Below are 15044 nucleotides of genomic sequence, written 5' to 3'. Positions count from 1 at the left end.
ATTACAAATGCAGCAGCGGAATATTTGTTTAGCTGTTGTGTTTTCACACTCGAAACACTAAATTCTGTTATCTTAAACTGCCACTTTTGTACTTCTGCTTTTAAATCTACTTTTTTTTTTCCTGTTGTCTTCAAATATTTCCAAATTATGTATTGAGATTTATTTTATCCTTTTAAAATAAAAAAATAAAACGCTATGTGTAATTACTTTTAATGTCATCTATGCATTTGAGACACTAGTTTGAAGGGTAAAGAAGGAAAGATAAACTCCACACAATGTTTGGGAAAGGATTCTATTCAGTGTATGCATCTCAAAACCTTTATTTGGGAAGATTATGTGCTGCCTCAGGGGTACCTGGCATTGAGTTTTGCTGTGGGAGACCAAACTATTTATGGGAAGTTACAATGAACTGGTTGGAATAATACATCTGGATATAGAGGCTGCTAAGAGATGATCAGTTCGAGTGCAACAAGGAGAAATGGTTCTTTTTTTCTTATTGTAGGGACTTGGCAGCGGAGTAGCAACACAACATAAAGAGAGGAAGAGTGAATTTAATCCACAGATACATGGTAGACCATCCACTCACCTTATTCTTCCAATGAGATGTTAAAATCATTAGATATGAAGCAAGAATCCATGAACATAGAAATAAGTGTCCTACTTTTGTTTAGCTTAAGTGGGCTATTAAACATTGTTGAAACTAATATTCTCAATAGGGAAATATGTTACCTGTTACAGTTTATGCAAGATGGAACAGTTGGCCTTGATGGTGTGTTCCAAGCACAAGCTGCAAGCGATGGTCACCTGTACTACTGCAGGTAGAAGCATGTGACGTGAGCTTAGCGTAAATGGAGATTTTTCTGCTCACGAACCTTCTCCCATCTTCCCAGTTTTCCCAATTCTAGGGGTGAGCAGTGACATTCTTTTTCAGAGATGGCGGCAGTGGTGTTCTCTGAGCACTACAAGGTAAGCATGAGGGAACAAGGAGAATGCTGGTTGAGGGGAGTAGATTTTTGCATTAGTTTGACTGCTGGTGCATTAAAGCCTCGATGAATGTTGAAAGCAGAAACACGAGCAATCATTCTACTTAACATTTATGCTCTTAACGTTAGAAAGTGGTTGTACTCATTTTTCTGCATAGGGCATGCAGGGCCTCCAGGATTTTCTTTCTGTTTCTGAAGTGGAAAGCCAAATACAGCTACAGGTTTTGAAAAGGTTCAGACAGAAATGTCATGGAAGGATAAGAGGTGTCTGCTCTACAGGTTGGATCTTTCTTGTATTTAGTTGAGCCTTTTGGAAGAAGCCAGACCAAGGGCATTCAAGTAGCTCTTGGTAGATATAGATGCAATTATTTACCTCAAAAATTCCTCAGATGACAAAGCATTAAATTCTTGTAAAAATATAAATGGGATAACTAGTAACATGTGTCATAATCACCCAATCTAAGTATCAAAACAGTTAAGGGAGCAGAGTACAATTCATCATGTGCTGCTGCTTTAGATTGTCAGAATCAGCTATTTAAATATATGGTGTTCAGTTACCACTGTTTGATGGTCAATGATGCAGATCTTTGTTTAAATATTTCTTTAAATAACAGAGATGCAGATGGTGGCTTAAGAACCCCCCAGTTCCTCTCTATTTGCAAATAGTTACTGCTTTGTGTAATACTTTTTGCATCCAGCCTGATTTTAATGCTGAACTGCAGAGTTTGCTGCTGAAGCGTGAGGATGAGGTTTGTTCAGTGGTCCTGCAGGCAAGGGTGAGCCTGTTTTGTGAAGTCCCTCAAGGACTGCATCTGGCATAGGGCAAATCTGAGAGCTTTGAGATTTGCCTTTGGAGGTTTCAGGGAGGTTTCAGGTCTCTTGACTGAGAGAATGTTCTGATTTTGTTAGAAGGCTTTTTCCGTGGTTCACAATTTCCTTGTTTACTAATAAGAAATTCTACAAATAGAAAGCGCTTTGCTCTGGGCAATGAATCTTTTTTTTAACTGAGGAAACTTCATTTTCACAAGCTTTTATAACTCCTAATTGACATTATTAAAACCTAACCTAAAATGGAACACAGCCATTTGCAATGAGACTGCCTGAAAATTTGGTTTCTAAACACATGCTGTTTTCTTCCCCCTTCTTAATTGCTTCATTTCCTTATTGGTGTACAGAAAACTACCTGACACAATTCCATAGGCATTGTCCTAGTGTATCTGATCTATAGCAAAACCAGAGGTGGATGAACTTGATTTTTATCCTGGTGGTGTTTTTAATGAGGGATTTGAGAGTGAGCTGTCTCCCATTCTGATTGATTGGGTATTTTGTTGTGGTAGTGAGTTCTTTCTCTATTTTTTTTCTACAGTAATATTGGGTGAGCTGGTGTAAAGACCACTTCTATTTCTCAATCTTCGATTCTACTTATGAAGCAGAGAGGGTAAGAGCTACCCATTACCTTCAGTGATTCCTGAGGGCATGCCAGCATAACAAGCAGGAGAGAGCATCTTGTGTTTGTTATGAAGCAAGAGAGTGAAGATGTGTTAGAGCTTTAAAAAGTAATCTGTTTTAAATACATTGAAGGTTGTAAGGTTACCAGCTTGTTACTGGTGGGGAATAGAACGTGTGCTCAGGCTGACCTGATCCTGCCAGGCAAATCTAATTCCTAGTGCCTTGTTATTCCTGGCACACTTTAATAAGCAAATAGCAGCTAAATAATGTACTGCCAGTCAGGGCAATTACACATACACAATTTATAGTAACAAAATGAGTCGGATGCCCCCCTGTCCCTTTTGGGATCAGGTTAGCTGTTGAAACAGTGCAAACGGAAAGGCCAGAAATGATGTCCTGCAAGGACAGCAATGATGTTTGCTCTATGTTGAAAAAACCTTCTGGATGTGCAAACCAGTCACAATAAGCGCTCTAGCTGGCAGGTATCCTTTGATTTTTATTTTTGAAGCTCCACAGAAAAGCTTGCCTACTTGTGCAGGTGGATGACTGCGGTATGAGATGCAACACTGAAAAGAATGTAGTCATGCTAACTTCAGCTCTGTTGGCTCTTTGTGCTGCTATTTTGAACAACAGAAAAAGAAGTTTGGCACTGATAACTTGCTTCCTCTTCTTTTCTTTCTGTTTTTTGGTCTCTAACAACTCTGTTTCCTGGAATGTACTGGGAAGCGCCACCATAAGCCATGGCTTCATCAAGCGGGGAGTCAATGTCCACCTTGATCTTTGAATATAGCTTCAATCTGGTCATTGAATGGATTCTCCTTTCCAAGTACTTGAGGCCATTCATGTAGTGCCTTCTGCCAGGTAATGCCTGTTCCCAGGGCTGCAGCAATCTGCAAACATCACAAATAATACTGTCAATTTCTTGTGTCTATACAACACAGGTGGTTCATACCAGCACTAAGGAGTCCCCACCAGAAAGAAGACTCCTTTCTTATATTCCCATATTACTTATATTAAACAGTTCTTTTTAAGGATGAGAATGTAAGTGCAATTTGCAAGCACAAAGTTCCACCTTCTATTACAAATATGACATCCTTTGTCTTAGCAAATTATTTTGTCAGCTACAGGAAAATGGAGAGCTGATAAATGCAGGCACCAGGTCTCCAACAATTTCCTGACACCTCAGATGTCTGGGCAACAAACTTCTATTTGAAAGCCATAGGATCTGACTTCTTTTCTCCGAACAATTAGGAAAGTTTTTCAAAAGCACTGCTTGGATATAATGCATAAATTTCTTGCCAGTCCAAAGGAATTCAAGCTCTTGATTTCCTCTGATACTTCTAATAACTATTCACTCTGATATCCTATAAAGAAACCCTAGGTGCTGGAAAAAAGAGGTCCAATTATATCCAGGTTCAAAATCAACCACCTCTGATTCTGTGAGTTCACAGCTGCTGCTGGTCGCCTTCAGAGCCTTTTCCCAGGAGAGCTGCTGGAAAGTGGTAAAATAGTTCTTCTCCTCACTATCAGAACCGCTCTGCCTTTCATGGAGTGTTTGCCCTAGAAGTTAATCACTAGAGAGAAATTGTTTCTACTGTATTGCTAGGGTGAAAAACATCAAGGGTAGGAAGAAGGGAAAGAGGAAACAGCCTGATTCACCTTTATACAAGTTTTCACGCTTTGCTTAAATGCATTTCTGTTTTAACTTTGACAATTACATAAATCAACCCTAAAGCTCACACTAACGTTAACTATGAGGCTTAAATAGGGCTAAATGAGTCTTAAATAGGCCATTTTGTTAAGGGCCAAGGTGGGTTCATAGAACCAAATTGTTTGAACTAAAGTTTCAATGTTGGGGAACAGGCTGGAGCCTTTGGGGAAATTTTATACGCTTCTTTGTAATGCTGTGCTTTTGAAGTAACGACGGGCCCAGAGAAGCCAGGAGAAGAAAACTTTCTTTTATTGGGAGCTCATGCACAAAAAGGCACACCTGTAGGGTAGAAGCTCTTAGACTCTTGTTGGTTGTGATCTCATTAAGCAGGGACACTGGGGAGTGGAGAGGGATAGGGGAAATTGTGTAAAACAGTCTCTTTTCTTGGAGCAAATTCCTAAAGCGACCCAAGAGGCGATGATGAGGCTGATTCTACGAGGCTGACAAATCCCAATCAGCCTTTAAAGCAAATGCTGCCCACATTCCTCATGTAGCCCTGGGTGACTGTGACTGGGAGGTGGCTATGCCATGTCAGCAGCTTCTGGTTGTTTTCTTTCTTCTGCATGAAGATGGGGATGGGAACACTCCTCAGCAAAGTGTAAATACACAACTAATCAGATATGTGTTGGTTTCGTTTTTCCTTTCCTTTCCCTTCCTTTCCTTTTTTTTTTTTTTTTTTTTTTCCCTTCTTTTCTTGTTTCCTGGCTATAATGTGTTTTGCTCAGACTTAAAGAAAGAAAAAAGGGAAAATCTAATCACAGTCAAGCTGTGCTTTCCTGCCTGTACGTAATCATTAAGACTCTTCCAAGCATCTCAGTTTACAGTTTGTGATGCTCAGGGCTTTCACATTCTCTGTGGTAACTTCGTAAAAGCAAGAAATGAAGTAATTTGTACGGGATCCTGTTGAAATACATGGCCGTTCCATACAAACAAAGTCATCAGCTGTTCCAGAGAGAAGCAATGTCCTTGAAGCCATCTGGCACTCAGGATGGTTTGCAGTGAGATTTGTAGAATGGAAGAGATGCTGAAAAACTCCCTGGGCTCCCTCTGTCATCAATCGGAAGAGAAAATCAGATTTCTTCCAAGGGCAACTGAGCAGGACCTGAGGGAGCGCTGTCTCAGAGATTACTCTAGAGGGATCTAAAGAAGACTGAGTTAAGTGCCTTGATTTTAGGCGTTAAATGGTGTGATTTTCGTCTTCTTACAGCCTGATCTGTGAGTTTTGGTTAAAAAATAAAATGCTCTATCAGATACATTGTTATATCACTGAGTTATTGGTTTCTGTCATTAATGGGAGACCAGATAAGGAGCAAAGGAACCCCAGGGGCAGGGCTCAGACTTCTCCTGCCCAAAGGAGTTTCACTAGCACTGAGGATCAATCATGGTGTTCCTCTAGCAAGAGCTAAAATGCATACGCTTTCCTCAGACTGCTGCTCACTTCAAACATTTGTGAATATTTGTCAAATGCTTTGAGAAAAATGCAGCAAAATTGTCCAGGCAAAGACTTATTTGTCATATTTATTTGCCGAGCTGTACGTGACGAATGAGGAATTGCTGCAGAGATGGAAGTAAGAGACCTCAATCCTTCAGCAAGCCGCAGGGTGTCAATGCACTTGTGCTAGGCAGCATTAAGTGGAGTTAAAACTGTACCTGGCCAGAGGCTGGTATGAAGTCAAACCTTAAATTAAACTTGTATGAGGAGTGAGCGAGTTGTTTGTCATGTCTCTCAAGCTTACTCTTCAAAATCATGCTGTGCTCAAATTTCCCCTGCTTTGTACCGTGAGAGCCGTTCGTTCAGAGCAGAGTGCTGTGTCTCAGCCCAAACATTGCTGTGTTGATAACAGGCTTGTGTATAATAGCAGGAAAAGAAAAATGGGTTTAACGTGGTGGATGTTTGGATAAGGCTAATTAATAAATCCTAGAAGGGAAATAACTCACTTGAAGTGAGGCATATCTACAGCTGGCACCTTGACTGTATGGGAAGACGTACCTATAAAAGCATTAACGTCATCCTAGCAGCAGGAGAGGGAGATGGTAATGACTGTAGGATGCTAGGACTGGAGGGAGAAAATACGGCAGCAGTTGGATGTGTAGGCTTGCAGCTGCCCTTCCATGCCCTTCTGTCATTTTCTTCTAGCTTGGGAAGGTTCCCTTCAAGACAAATGCTTGCTGGGCTCCATGCCATACCACCTTGCAGCATGTGGGCAGGAGCGTGTTGGACAGGCTGTGACCTGGTGAGCCTGGCTCCTGTGGTGGCCTCTTGCTGGTGGCCAGGTACACCTTCAGGTTAAGGTGTAAAAACTACCACAAATAGCTTATCTATCTGCTCACCTCCTGACTCTCTCAGTATGCAGTTTCCCCAGATGGCAGGGTTGGGAATAGGGTTGATTTCATCACTGTTTTCACACCCGTTTCATTTGCCAAGTTTTCTCTAATTGCTTCCCTTCAAAAGGCCGGCAGAAAAAAAATCTAGACACGCTTTCCCAATGTCCTTGGGCTGTAAACTTGTATCTCCCTGCAGCTATCTTGTGGCAGTGCCTGGTGGCCGAGCAGGCATAATTGGGACACTCTTTTGCTTCACTTTTCAAATCTCAAGTATGCATTTGTTTCCAAATATGTGTGTGCTTGAAACCTGAAGCTATAGAGAAAGAATTGTGTTGCAGTTGATTGCAGGATTTAAGAGCTGGTTGCTTTTAAAACATTGTACAGAAAGGTGTACTCCAAAAGCAAATGTGGTGGCAACTAGGCAAACCTAGCACAAGACCAGTGAGCCCAAGCATGGGGTGACAGCTGAGCTGCTATTTCTCCTCTCCTTTCATCCATTTCTGACTGCAAACCTTCCCTTGCCACCCCTCCTTGAAGGCAAAAAGAATAGGGATGGAAGTTACACAGCCACAGAACATAAACCAGTTTACATGTATAGCTTCAAAATGAATCCTTTGATCTGGGATATGTTAGGGGGATCTGTTGCCTTGGAGGACAAGGATGTGGGATAAAGGGGCCTGAACATGGACAAGGGGTATGGGAAAGGGACATGGACATGGGAAATATGAATGGACATGGGCACCAGCAGGGTCAACATTGTGGTCATGGTCATGATTAGGGGCAGGGACAGAATCAGTCCACCATCCCCTCTGCAGGACAGCCAGACACCACAGTCAGACACTGACATACCACTCCACATCACTCCCTGCCATCACCTCAAGGATTTTACCTGGCTGGGGTGGAAGCCATCCACTGGCTCAATCAGCTGCCAGGGCTCACCGCCCATCTTGTGCCACTCTTCAGCTGCTGCAGAGCACAAAAAAAGGAGGGGTTACTGCACTGCGCTGGGATAGGAACCTCCCCATCCTCCTCCAAATGCCCACAGTACTTTTAAGCTCACAACAGCGCTGGGTGAAGATTATGATAATTTATATAAAGTTGTCACAGCCATTACTGCATGCAATCTCCATCTCCTTGGGGCAGTATTTAAGATTTTATTGTTGTGTTGGTTTTGGTTTTTTTGCTTAAATCTGAAATATTTAAGCAAGGAAGTGCTTTGAAAGTAAATGATTGTAAAACGATTCCCTTTCCCTACAATAAAACCAGTGCTGTAGTGAGCAAAGCTATAAATTATTTAGTACTGATCTAATACTTTTGTATTTTCCACTTTAGTTGCAGCTTCAGCAGAGCAGGAAACACATATATGAAAGGAAAAGCTAAAGAAAACAGTGCTTTTTAGAGAAGGAGATGGTAACACAGTATTCACAGGGGCTGATGACTGCAGGAATGGGATGTCACTTTCAGTTACATTTCTTCCCAATGGCCTTTTTCAACTCCAACAAAATAACCTTTTGAATTACATAAGCATGACAGTCAATGCAAATGATGCTCTACTGCGAGCCCCAGAGCCATTAGAGAAGCAAAAAGCTCGCCTTCTTCAGAAGCGCTGTAGCGATCAAACATGGGACCAGTGGATACAGCATTAACAGACTGTAAATTCAATAGTTTATTCTATAAGGATAGATTAACAATTCTTAATAGCGTTAGTAGTGATTCTCTGCTCCTCATTCTGGTCTTGAATTCATAGACTGGCAGCATTCCTGCTTTAACTGTAGGAATGTAATTGTGATGCCTTATTCAACACCGAAGTGACTTGTTTTGAAGAACAGGGCTCAGAAGTTTATTTCAAAACTGTGGTATGTTGGGCATAATGAAATGTTCATCCTATGTTACACCAGGGGCTGGGTTCACACACAACACACATGGCATGAGTTTGCCCAGCCCATTACAGATGATGCCTTACATCAGATATGAGGCTGTGAATTGGGTTTTACTTTAGATGGACTCCCCTTCCAGTGCCAGAAACAGCAGGTAAGATAGGTGAGCAAAATTTCTGGCAACAAAGGTCAGTTTGGTCTATTATTATACTTGACCTCTGAAAATCCGGGAGCTGTTCTTGGACAAATAGATACCAACTGAGAGCATCCAGCAATTGCCTTAAAAGTGCCTATTTCTTAGGCTAGGCTAGGCCAGAGCTTGCTCGCATCCACACCCAGGAGAAGGCAAAACCAGCCTGTGTTACTGCACCACTTCTTTACATAACCACTTAAGTTCTCAAGCCAAGGGCGACATCTCAGCTTGAATGTCCGCCTAAATATCCAATAAATACTATATAATCAAGAAGGCTCCATCCAAGAAAGCTGGGAGCGGCTGTGTACATCTTGGCACATGCCTGCCTAGAACTATTGTCCTCACCACAGCACGCAACCACTGCTAAATATTTGATGTCTGGGGAGGATTTGCTCTTGCTTCAGGAGGAGAGCAGAAAGTAGGCCAGCAGCCCCAGCTTGCTTCTGAGTGCATCCACGAGCTGACAGCTTTACTGATGGAAGCGCACATCGCTGGCTCCAGGGCTGCGGGAAACTTTGCAGAGTGTCTGTCAGAGATGGTGTTTGTATGTGCATGTGCGTTTGTTTGCCTCATTTATTCAATGCAGTGTAATCAAGAACGGCAAATTATATTGAACGTTTCTTTTTTGTGAAAGCAAATAAATTACCTAAAGTTAGCAATTTAACTTATTAAAGTAATTTGCCTACCCAGCAGGTAGTTTGGTTCCAAATCCCAATTCCTTGTTAAATATTAATTAGCAAACACTTGGCCACCTTGAAGCTCTTTGCTATGATATCAGGCTTGGCAGTGGGGTTGGCATCTTTGAGTTTCAGTTTTGGATGGATAAAATCCCATCCCCTAAACTTTACCTCCTCCTCTGTGTGCTCTGCGTGAGACCCAGCCCAGCTCCCGGATCTGGGTCATGGAGAATAAAATACATTTGTGAGTTTGATGGGTTTTGGCTCTGGCTGAGACTTTTGCAATAGTCCTCAGTGCCTCAGCAGCTTTGTGCTTCTGAGGATGGGCAGACGCTGTCTGGGAGAGGTGTTAGAGATGTACACTTTGAAGTACTGCCAGCTGCTTTTGTGCCTTCGTGGCTCTACTTCTATCTGTCTACGTTCTGAGATTTAAAATGTCATTAAAAGAAAGAAAAAAAAAAGAACATATGGTCCTCGGGCATAATTTTTCAAGCAGGACCTCTTGGTGAATACAAAAATAAGGAAGTGCAGATCAGACTTTTTTTATTTAATTATTAGGTGCTGTATATAGAATCTAAAAGTCTGTGTTATTGAGGAAGCCCCAAGATGGTCAAACTGGATCTACTGCTTGTGGGCTGAGGGATGGGGACAATCACCTTGGGGAAGAGGTGGCTACACAGTGTTTGGTGCCTGCAGGGAGGAGACAAGACTGTTTCTACCACTGATTTGTCAGGAGTGCTTCTGCTTTCCCTGTGATATGCGGTACTGTAAGCTCTGTTTGTACTGTGTCAGCAGTAGAAGAAAGTGATTTAGGGAATGTGCTCACATAGTGTCACTTAAGATCACATAAGGGTGAGTGCTGCAAGTCCCTCAAGTCAGAATAGAGTAGTATTTTGGTGTTAAAGGAAACACAGGAGAAAAGCCATTTCCTACTGAGGGAGATGCTTTTGGAAGCACAGAGCTAAGGGAAGGGGGCTGCATTTCTCAGGGAGGGAAACTGACTGAGAAAACCTGCCCTTGGTGCAGAGCTAACACACCAGGATGGGTTAGCGTCCTGGCATGGGGTTTGAGTACCACTTGAGAAAGGAGAGGGAAAAAAGCCACTTACTTTGTTTCAGTGGGAAATCCATGTAGAAAACATCAAAGTTGGAGAACTTCTGAGTTCTGGCAATTTCTTTCAGGACATTGGATAGTTGTTCAGCTCTCTGTAGAATTAAGGCAATGTATTGACAACTCACAACGCACTATGCCACTGCAGACTGCACCAACTCAGATAATAACATTAACATGGCACATAGCTATTTTACCAGAAATTTCTTTTAGCAATGGCCCTGCTCCTTTATAATTGTTCAGGGTCTCTTATTTCAGGGGCCTTTTGATGAGCAGCAGCCCAGTTCCTCTTAAGGAAGACAAAAACTTTCTATAGAGGCTAAATGTTCTCCTTTCTCATTTCCTTCCTGCTGCTGTATCAATGGCATTAATGCTCAACTGGCCAGGCCATATTCTGCTCTTATTCTCAGTGGAGTAAATCACCTCCATCAGCCACTGACCCAACTGATAAATCCAGTGTGAATTCTACAGCCGTAACAGAGATTAAGATCTCCTAAATATTTAATGTGTACAGTTTGGATGATAACATAGACAATTAGTTTCAGAGAGGAAGCCAGAAGGGAGACTGACTCTTGCCCTGCAGTCATAGATCTGTTTGTGGACAGCAGTTACATGCCCTTTTTGTCCTGTGGTGTTGGTGCTAACGCATCAAGTGCAGTCCTGCAAAGATTTAGAAATGTGTTTAGTAAGTCAAGAGGGATGGAGCACACAATGAAAAGCGTATGTAAACTCCAGCAAAATTAAGGCCGTATTTTATGTTGGCCATGTCACCAGGAGCAATGTGCTTGAGGGACACCGGTGCAGGCCCTGGCCATGGATTTGCTTCTGCTGCCAGCAAAATCTGTGCCATCAGCTTATCACTGTAAGCAGTTTCCTTATCAAAGAATTTCTTTGCAAAGAGCAAGACCCTGAATGTTTTTGTCTCATGGAGATGATGGGGACCTCAGAGAGATCGTGCCTCTTGAGAACGAATTTGGACAGCTGAGGGATCACAAGATGAACACAGGTTAGTTGTGCTGTGCTCTGAGAGCCTGCAGGTGTCATTTCTCCTTACCTCTGAGGTCAGGTTCCTGAGGGTCTCGTTAGCAGTCAGCCAGCCGCTGCAGGGGCTCACCTGAGTGGGCAGGGGAGGTAGGGGGTCAGTGACAAGCAAACGAGTGAGGAGGACAAGGGTACTACTAAGGGAGACCTTACCTGAAGGCAGTTGAGAAAAGAGTACAGTTGGCTGTAGGTGACGTCTCTGTTCAGCTGCCCTGCAAAACACAGAGAGGGAAACTTTTCATGCCCAGTGGCCACAGGTCATGACTTTGCTTTGTGGCTCCACACATCCCCAGATTTTGTCATTGCTGTTCCAGGAACTGCAGAGTATGATAGGACCCAAATGAAATGGGTTCGTTGGGTTGCATTATAGGAGCAACATGGTACAGGTGTGATTCCTTCTTATCTCACCCTACATCCAGGGAGCATCCACCCTACAGCAGGAGAGCTCAAACATCAAGGGCTGGTGGGAATGTCCCAGACCCACACAGTCCCAAGTGCCAGGTTCTGACATGGGCTGTTGGGGGAGGTCTGTGGTGCAAATGGCTGCCGCAGCCAATGGGTTTGGTCTACACGAGCCCAGGTGGGTATTTTGACAGAAAGCCAGGGTGACGGCTGGTGGAGCCTGATGGGCTGCCAAGCAGGGAAACCTCCTCAAAACCTGTCGGAAGATCTGCCAGAGTGATGTCTCGCTGCAAAACATGTTGCTGAGGATTAATTGGTTCCCTCTGAGGTGATTGAAGCCCTCTGAAAAATTGCCAACCAGCCCTATAGCTAATCGCTCCTGGTTTGGCTTGTGCCAAAAGTGCTACGTGTTATCTTTGATAATTAGACAAGCAGTAGAGGAACTGCCCCTGTGATAAACATGCGCTCAAGCAAAGAAGTGCATTTGTGTGACAATTATTATTATCACAGGCTCCCCAAGCCAGAAGAAATGGAGGTTTCCTTTTGTTTTTTTTCACCTTATATTTTCACTTAATAGTAGTACAGTGCTAATCTGAGAAAAGGTGATGATCACAGAATCACAGGGGTCGGAAAGGACCTCAAGAGATCATCAAGTCCAACCCCCTTGCTAAAGCAAGCTCCCTATAATAGGTTGAATAGATAGACATCGAGCCAGGTTTTGAATATCTCCATAGAAGGAGTCTCCACAACATCTCTGGGCAGCCTGTTCTGGTGCTCCATCGCCCTTACCATAAAGAAATTCTTCCACCTTTTTTTGTGTAACTTCCTATGTTCATGTTTTAGGCTTTTACTCCTTGTCCTATCACTACACACCACCAAGAAGAGCCTGGCTTCATCTATTTGTCTCCCATCTTCCTTTAGATATTTATAAACATTGGTCAGATCCCGTCTCAGTCTTCTTTTCCCCAGGCTGAATAGATCCAGGTTACTCAGTCATTCTTCATAGGCGAGATGCTTCACAAACTTTATCATCCTTGTGGCCTTTCACTGGACTCCTTCTAGGAGATTCCTATCTTTTTTGAACTGGAAAGCCCAGAATTGGTCACAGTAGTCTAAATATGGCCTCATCTAGGCAGAGTAGATGGGAGAATCATAGAAGAACAATAGAAATAGAGATTTCAGACTTCATGAGAAAAGGAATGTACTTTTGTGGGGCAAAATGACCTGTAGTATATCAAGCAGAAGCTATAGTGCCTGTGGTAATGATTAAACTTGGGGAAATCAGGCACTAAGCCTCCTGAAAGCTTAAATAGCCAAAATTATTTGAAGATATAATCTATCACCTTAATTAAGTGATTTACTTTCTCTCCCTTTACTGACGAAGACTAATATGGTAACAACTTCTTATTCAGATGCAAGAAAGGTCTCTCTACCCAAAGAGCAGAAGGAACATACTTTTAGTCTGAAACTTGGAAACAGAATGGCCACAACAGTTTCTCATGTCTACGCTTGAATGGAAGACACCAAACACACTTTTGCTACATGTAAAAATGCCATGGCTTTATGATTTTTGTTACTGGTATTTCATTAAAAACTTTCTTTGCTACCTGGATGAAGTATTTCATGTTTTTTCTTTATTGATTGTGGGATAATAAGAACAAAATTTATCTCAAGGTACCTTAGGGGAACACTGTGCTGAGAGGAAGCCTCAAAACATGCCTATATGGTGTGAAGTTTCAGTCATCACACCTATATGCAGAACAGGAGGTGGCAGACGCCCAAGTGCATGTGAAAAATTTATTTCTCCAGTATCTACTCAGTCTTTTGCAACTCCTTGGCTTAATCTTGCCCTGGTGCACACCTCGTTTTACCAAGACATCCATCAGTCAGAGAGTGGAGGTGTTCACCATGTGCCCTGCTTGTTTCTACATCCACTTTTTGTGTTGAGCATGGTTTGGGGCTTACTGGGTTTGGACACCATATGTTTAGGGATCTGCCCTCTAGCTGCTCTATTCCATGCCAGGGTTGACTATCCAACTGCACAGGCAATTTCATATTCTTCAGATCTCCACTACTTAGGTTTGCTTGAAATATGCCAGTAGACTCATAAATCACTCAGGAAGAAAAGGAAACGAGTGAGTGATAACCCAGGGGACCCCACAACGTTTCATATTTACCCAGAGGATGATATCTGTTGTGCAGATTATCCCAGAGAAAGCGTCCATCCACCAAGCCTGTCAGAATCACATGGCTGCTGTTTGGAAGCCGGGAGTCCAGGTATCGCAGAGCTTGCATGACATTGGAGAACATTTCTTTTGGGGTGGTCATGTGAGCCAGCGTGTCCCGGTTCCTGCAGAAGAGGGTGCAAACAGGGCATTGTGTCAGGCAACGCTACGCCTACAAATAGGTACATGCAATAGCAGCACTTTCTTGTTATCTGTTCTTCCATATTAGATTAGCTAAATAAAACCTTGTAGAAGTGATGCAATGCTCTTTAGACTCTCGTTGTTATTGCCATAATAATGAGCGATGCAGAATTTCATCGTAACAAACAAAAGCCTTCTCGCTGTTAAAAACACAGCTGGGCAAGCAGTCTTGTTTTGTGGAGTGACCTCTGAAGTTGAAATAAATTCCAACTTACATAAGAAAAACAAACAAGCCAATCTCCCCCAGGCTTCCTAGAGAAAACTGCTCTTGTTATATTGATAAAACAACCACTTGATTATATAAAGAGCACTCGCCTGATCTCTCCCAAGTGCTATTGCCTCATATCAACAGGTGATGACAAGCAGATGGAGATGTCCCCAGGCAGGTAATCTCTCCCAAGGGCTGGGGAGGTGATGCTGATCGTGTTGTGGAGGTGCAACTCAGCTTGACCAAAGCTTTCAGAAAGAAAGGCCTTTTCCTAGAATCCTTTATCTGAAGGCAACCCCAAACCTTCCATGTGGTACAGGGGCTTGGAGACTGTCAAAGTCCATGAGCCCCATATAGCCGATGTACGGCTCCCCTGTGAGTAAGAGCAGGGCAAGCTCAAGATGGGGTTGACTAAGAACAAGAACTGCTTGCTGGTGAGTGCCCTGCAGGAGCAGGAGCCTTCACAACCTTTGGTGTTTTGTACTGAGGCACTAGAAATGGTTGTACTCTGGGGAGGACTGAGTCCAATATGTCAGTGCCATGTTCTTCCATCAAGGATCTGAGATTCCTTACCAGGCTACATTTTGCCTGCAAGATAGTAATTAGACAAGTTTCCTGGGCCTATAAGTTGATCTTAGTGCA

General features: G+C 42.9%; 1 protein-coding gene across 5 annotated transcripts in view; it reads right to left on the bottom strand.

Annotated features, from left to right (window-relative positions):
• Positions 1-2719: 2719 nt before the first annotated feature.
• The window catches only part of AOAH (acyloxyacyl hydrolase), a 61294-nt gene continuing 48969 nt past the window's right edge, over positions 2720-15044 (bottom strand). For all 5 annotated transcript variants that reach the window (XM_015854235.2, XM_015854234.2, XM_015854232.2 and 2 more), the window contains 6 exons: positions 13946-14118; positions 11520-11578; positions 11380-11439; positions 10324-10420; positions 7358-7434; positions 2720-3322 (listed from right to left, as the gene is read on the bottom strand). In XM_015854235.2, coding sequence (XP_015709721.1) covers positions 3194-3322; positions 7358-7434; positions 10324-10420; positions 11380-11439; positions 11520-11578; positions 13946-14118 — 595 coding nt within the window. In that variant the 3' untranslated portion in view covers positions 2720-3193. The remainder of the gene's footprint in view (positions 3323-7357; positions 7435-10323; positions 10421-11379; positions 11440-11519; positions 11579-13945; positions 14119-15044) is intronic.

Source organism: Coturnix japonica, chromosome 2, assembly GCF_001577835.2.
Source record: "Coturnix japonica isolate 7356 chromosome 2, Coturnix japonica 2.1, whole genome shotgun sequence".
Classification (NCBI taxonomy): Eukaryota; Metazoa; Chordata; class Aves; order Galliformes; family Phasianidae; genus Coturnix; species Coturnix japonica.
This window is presented reverse-complemented; position numbering and strand designations above follow the sequence as displayed.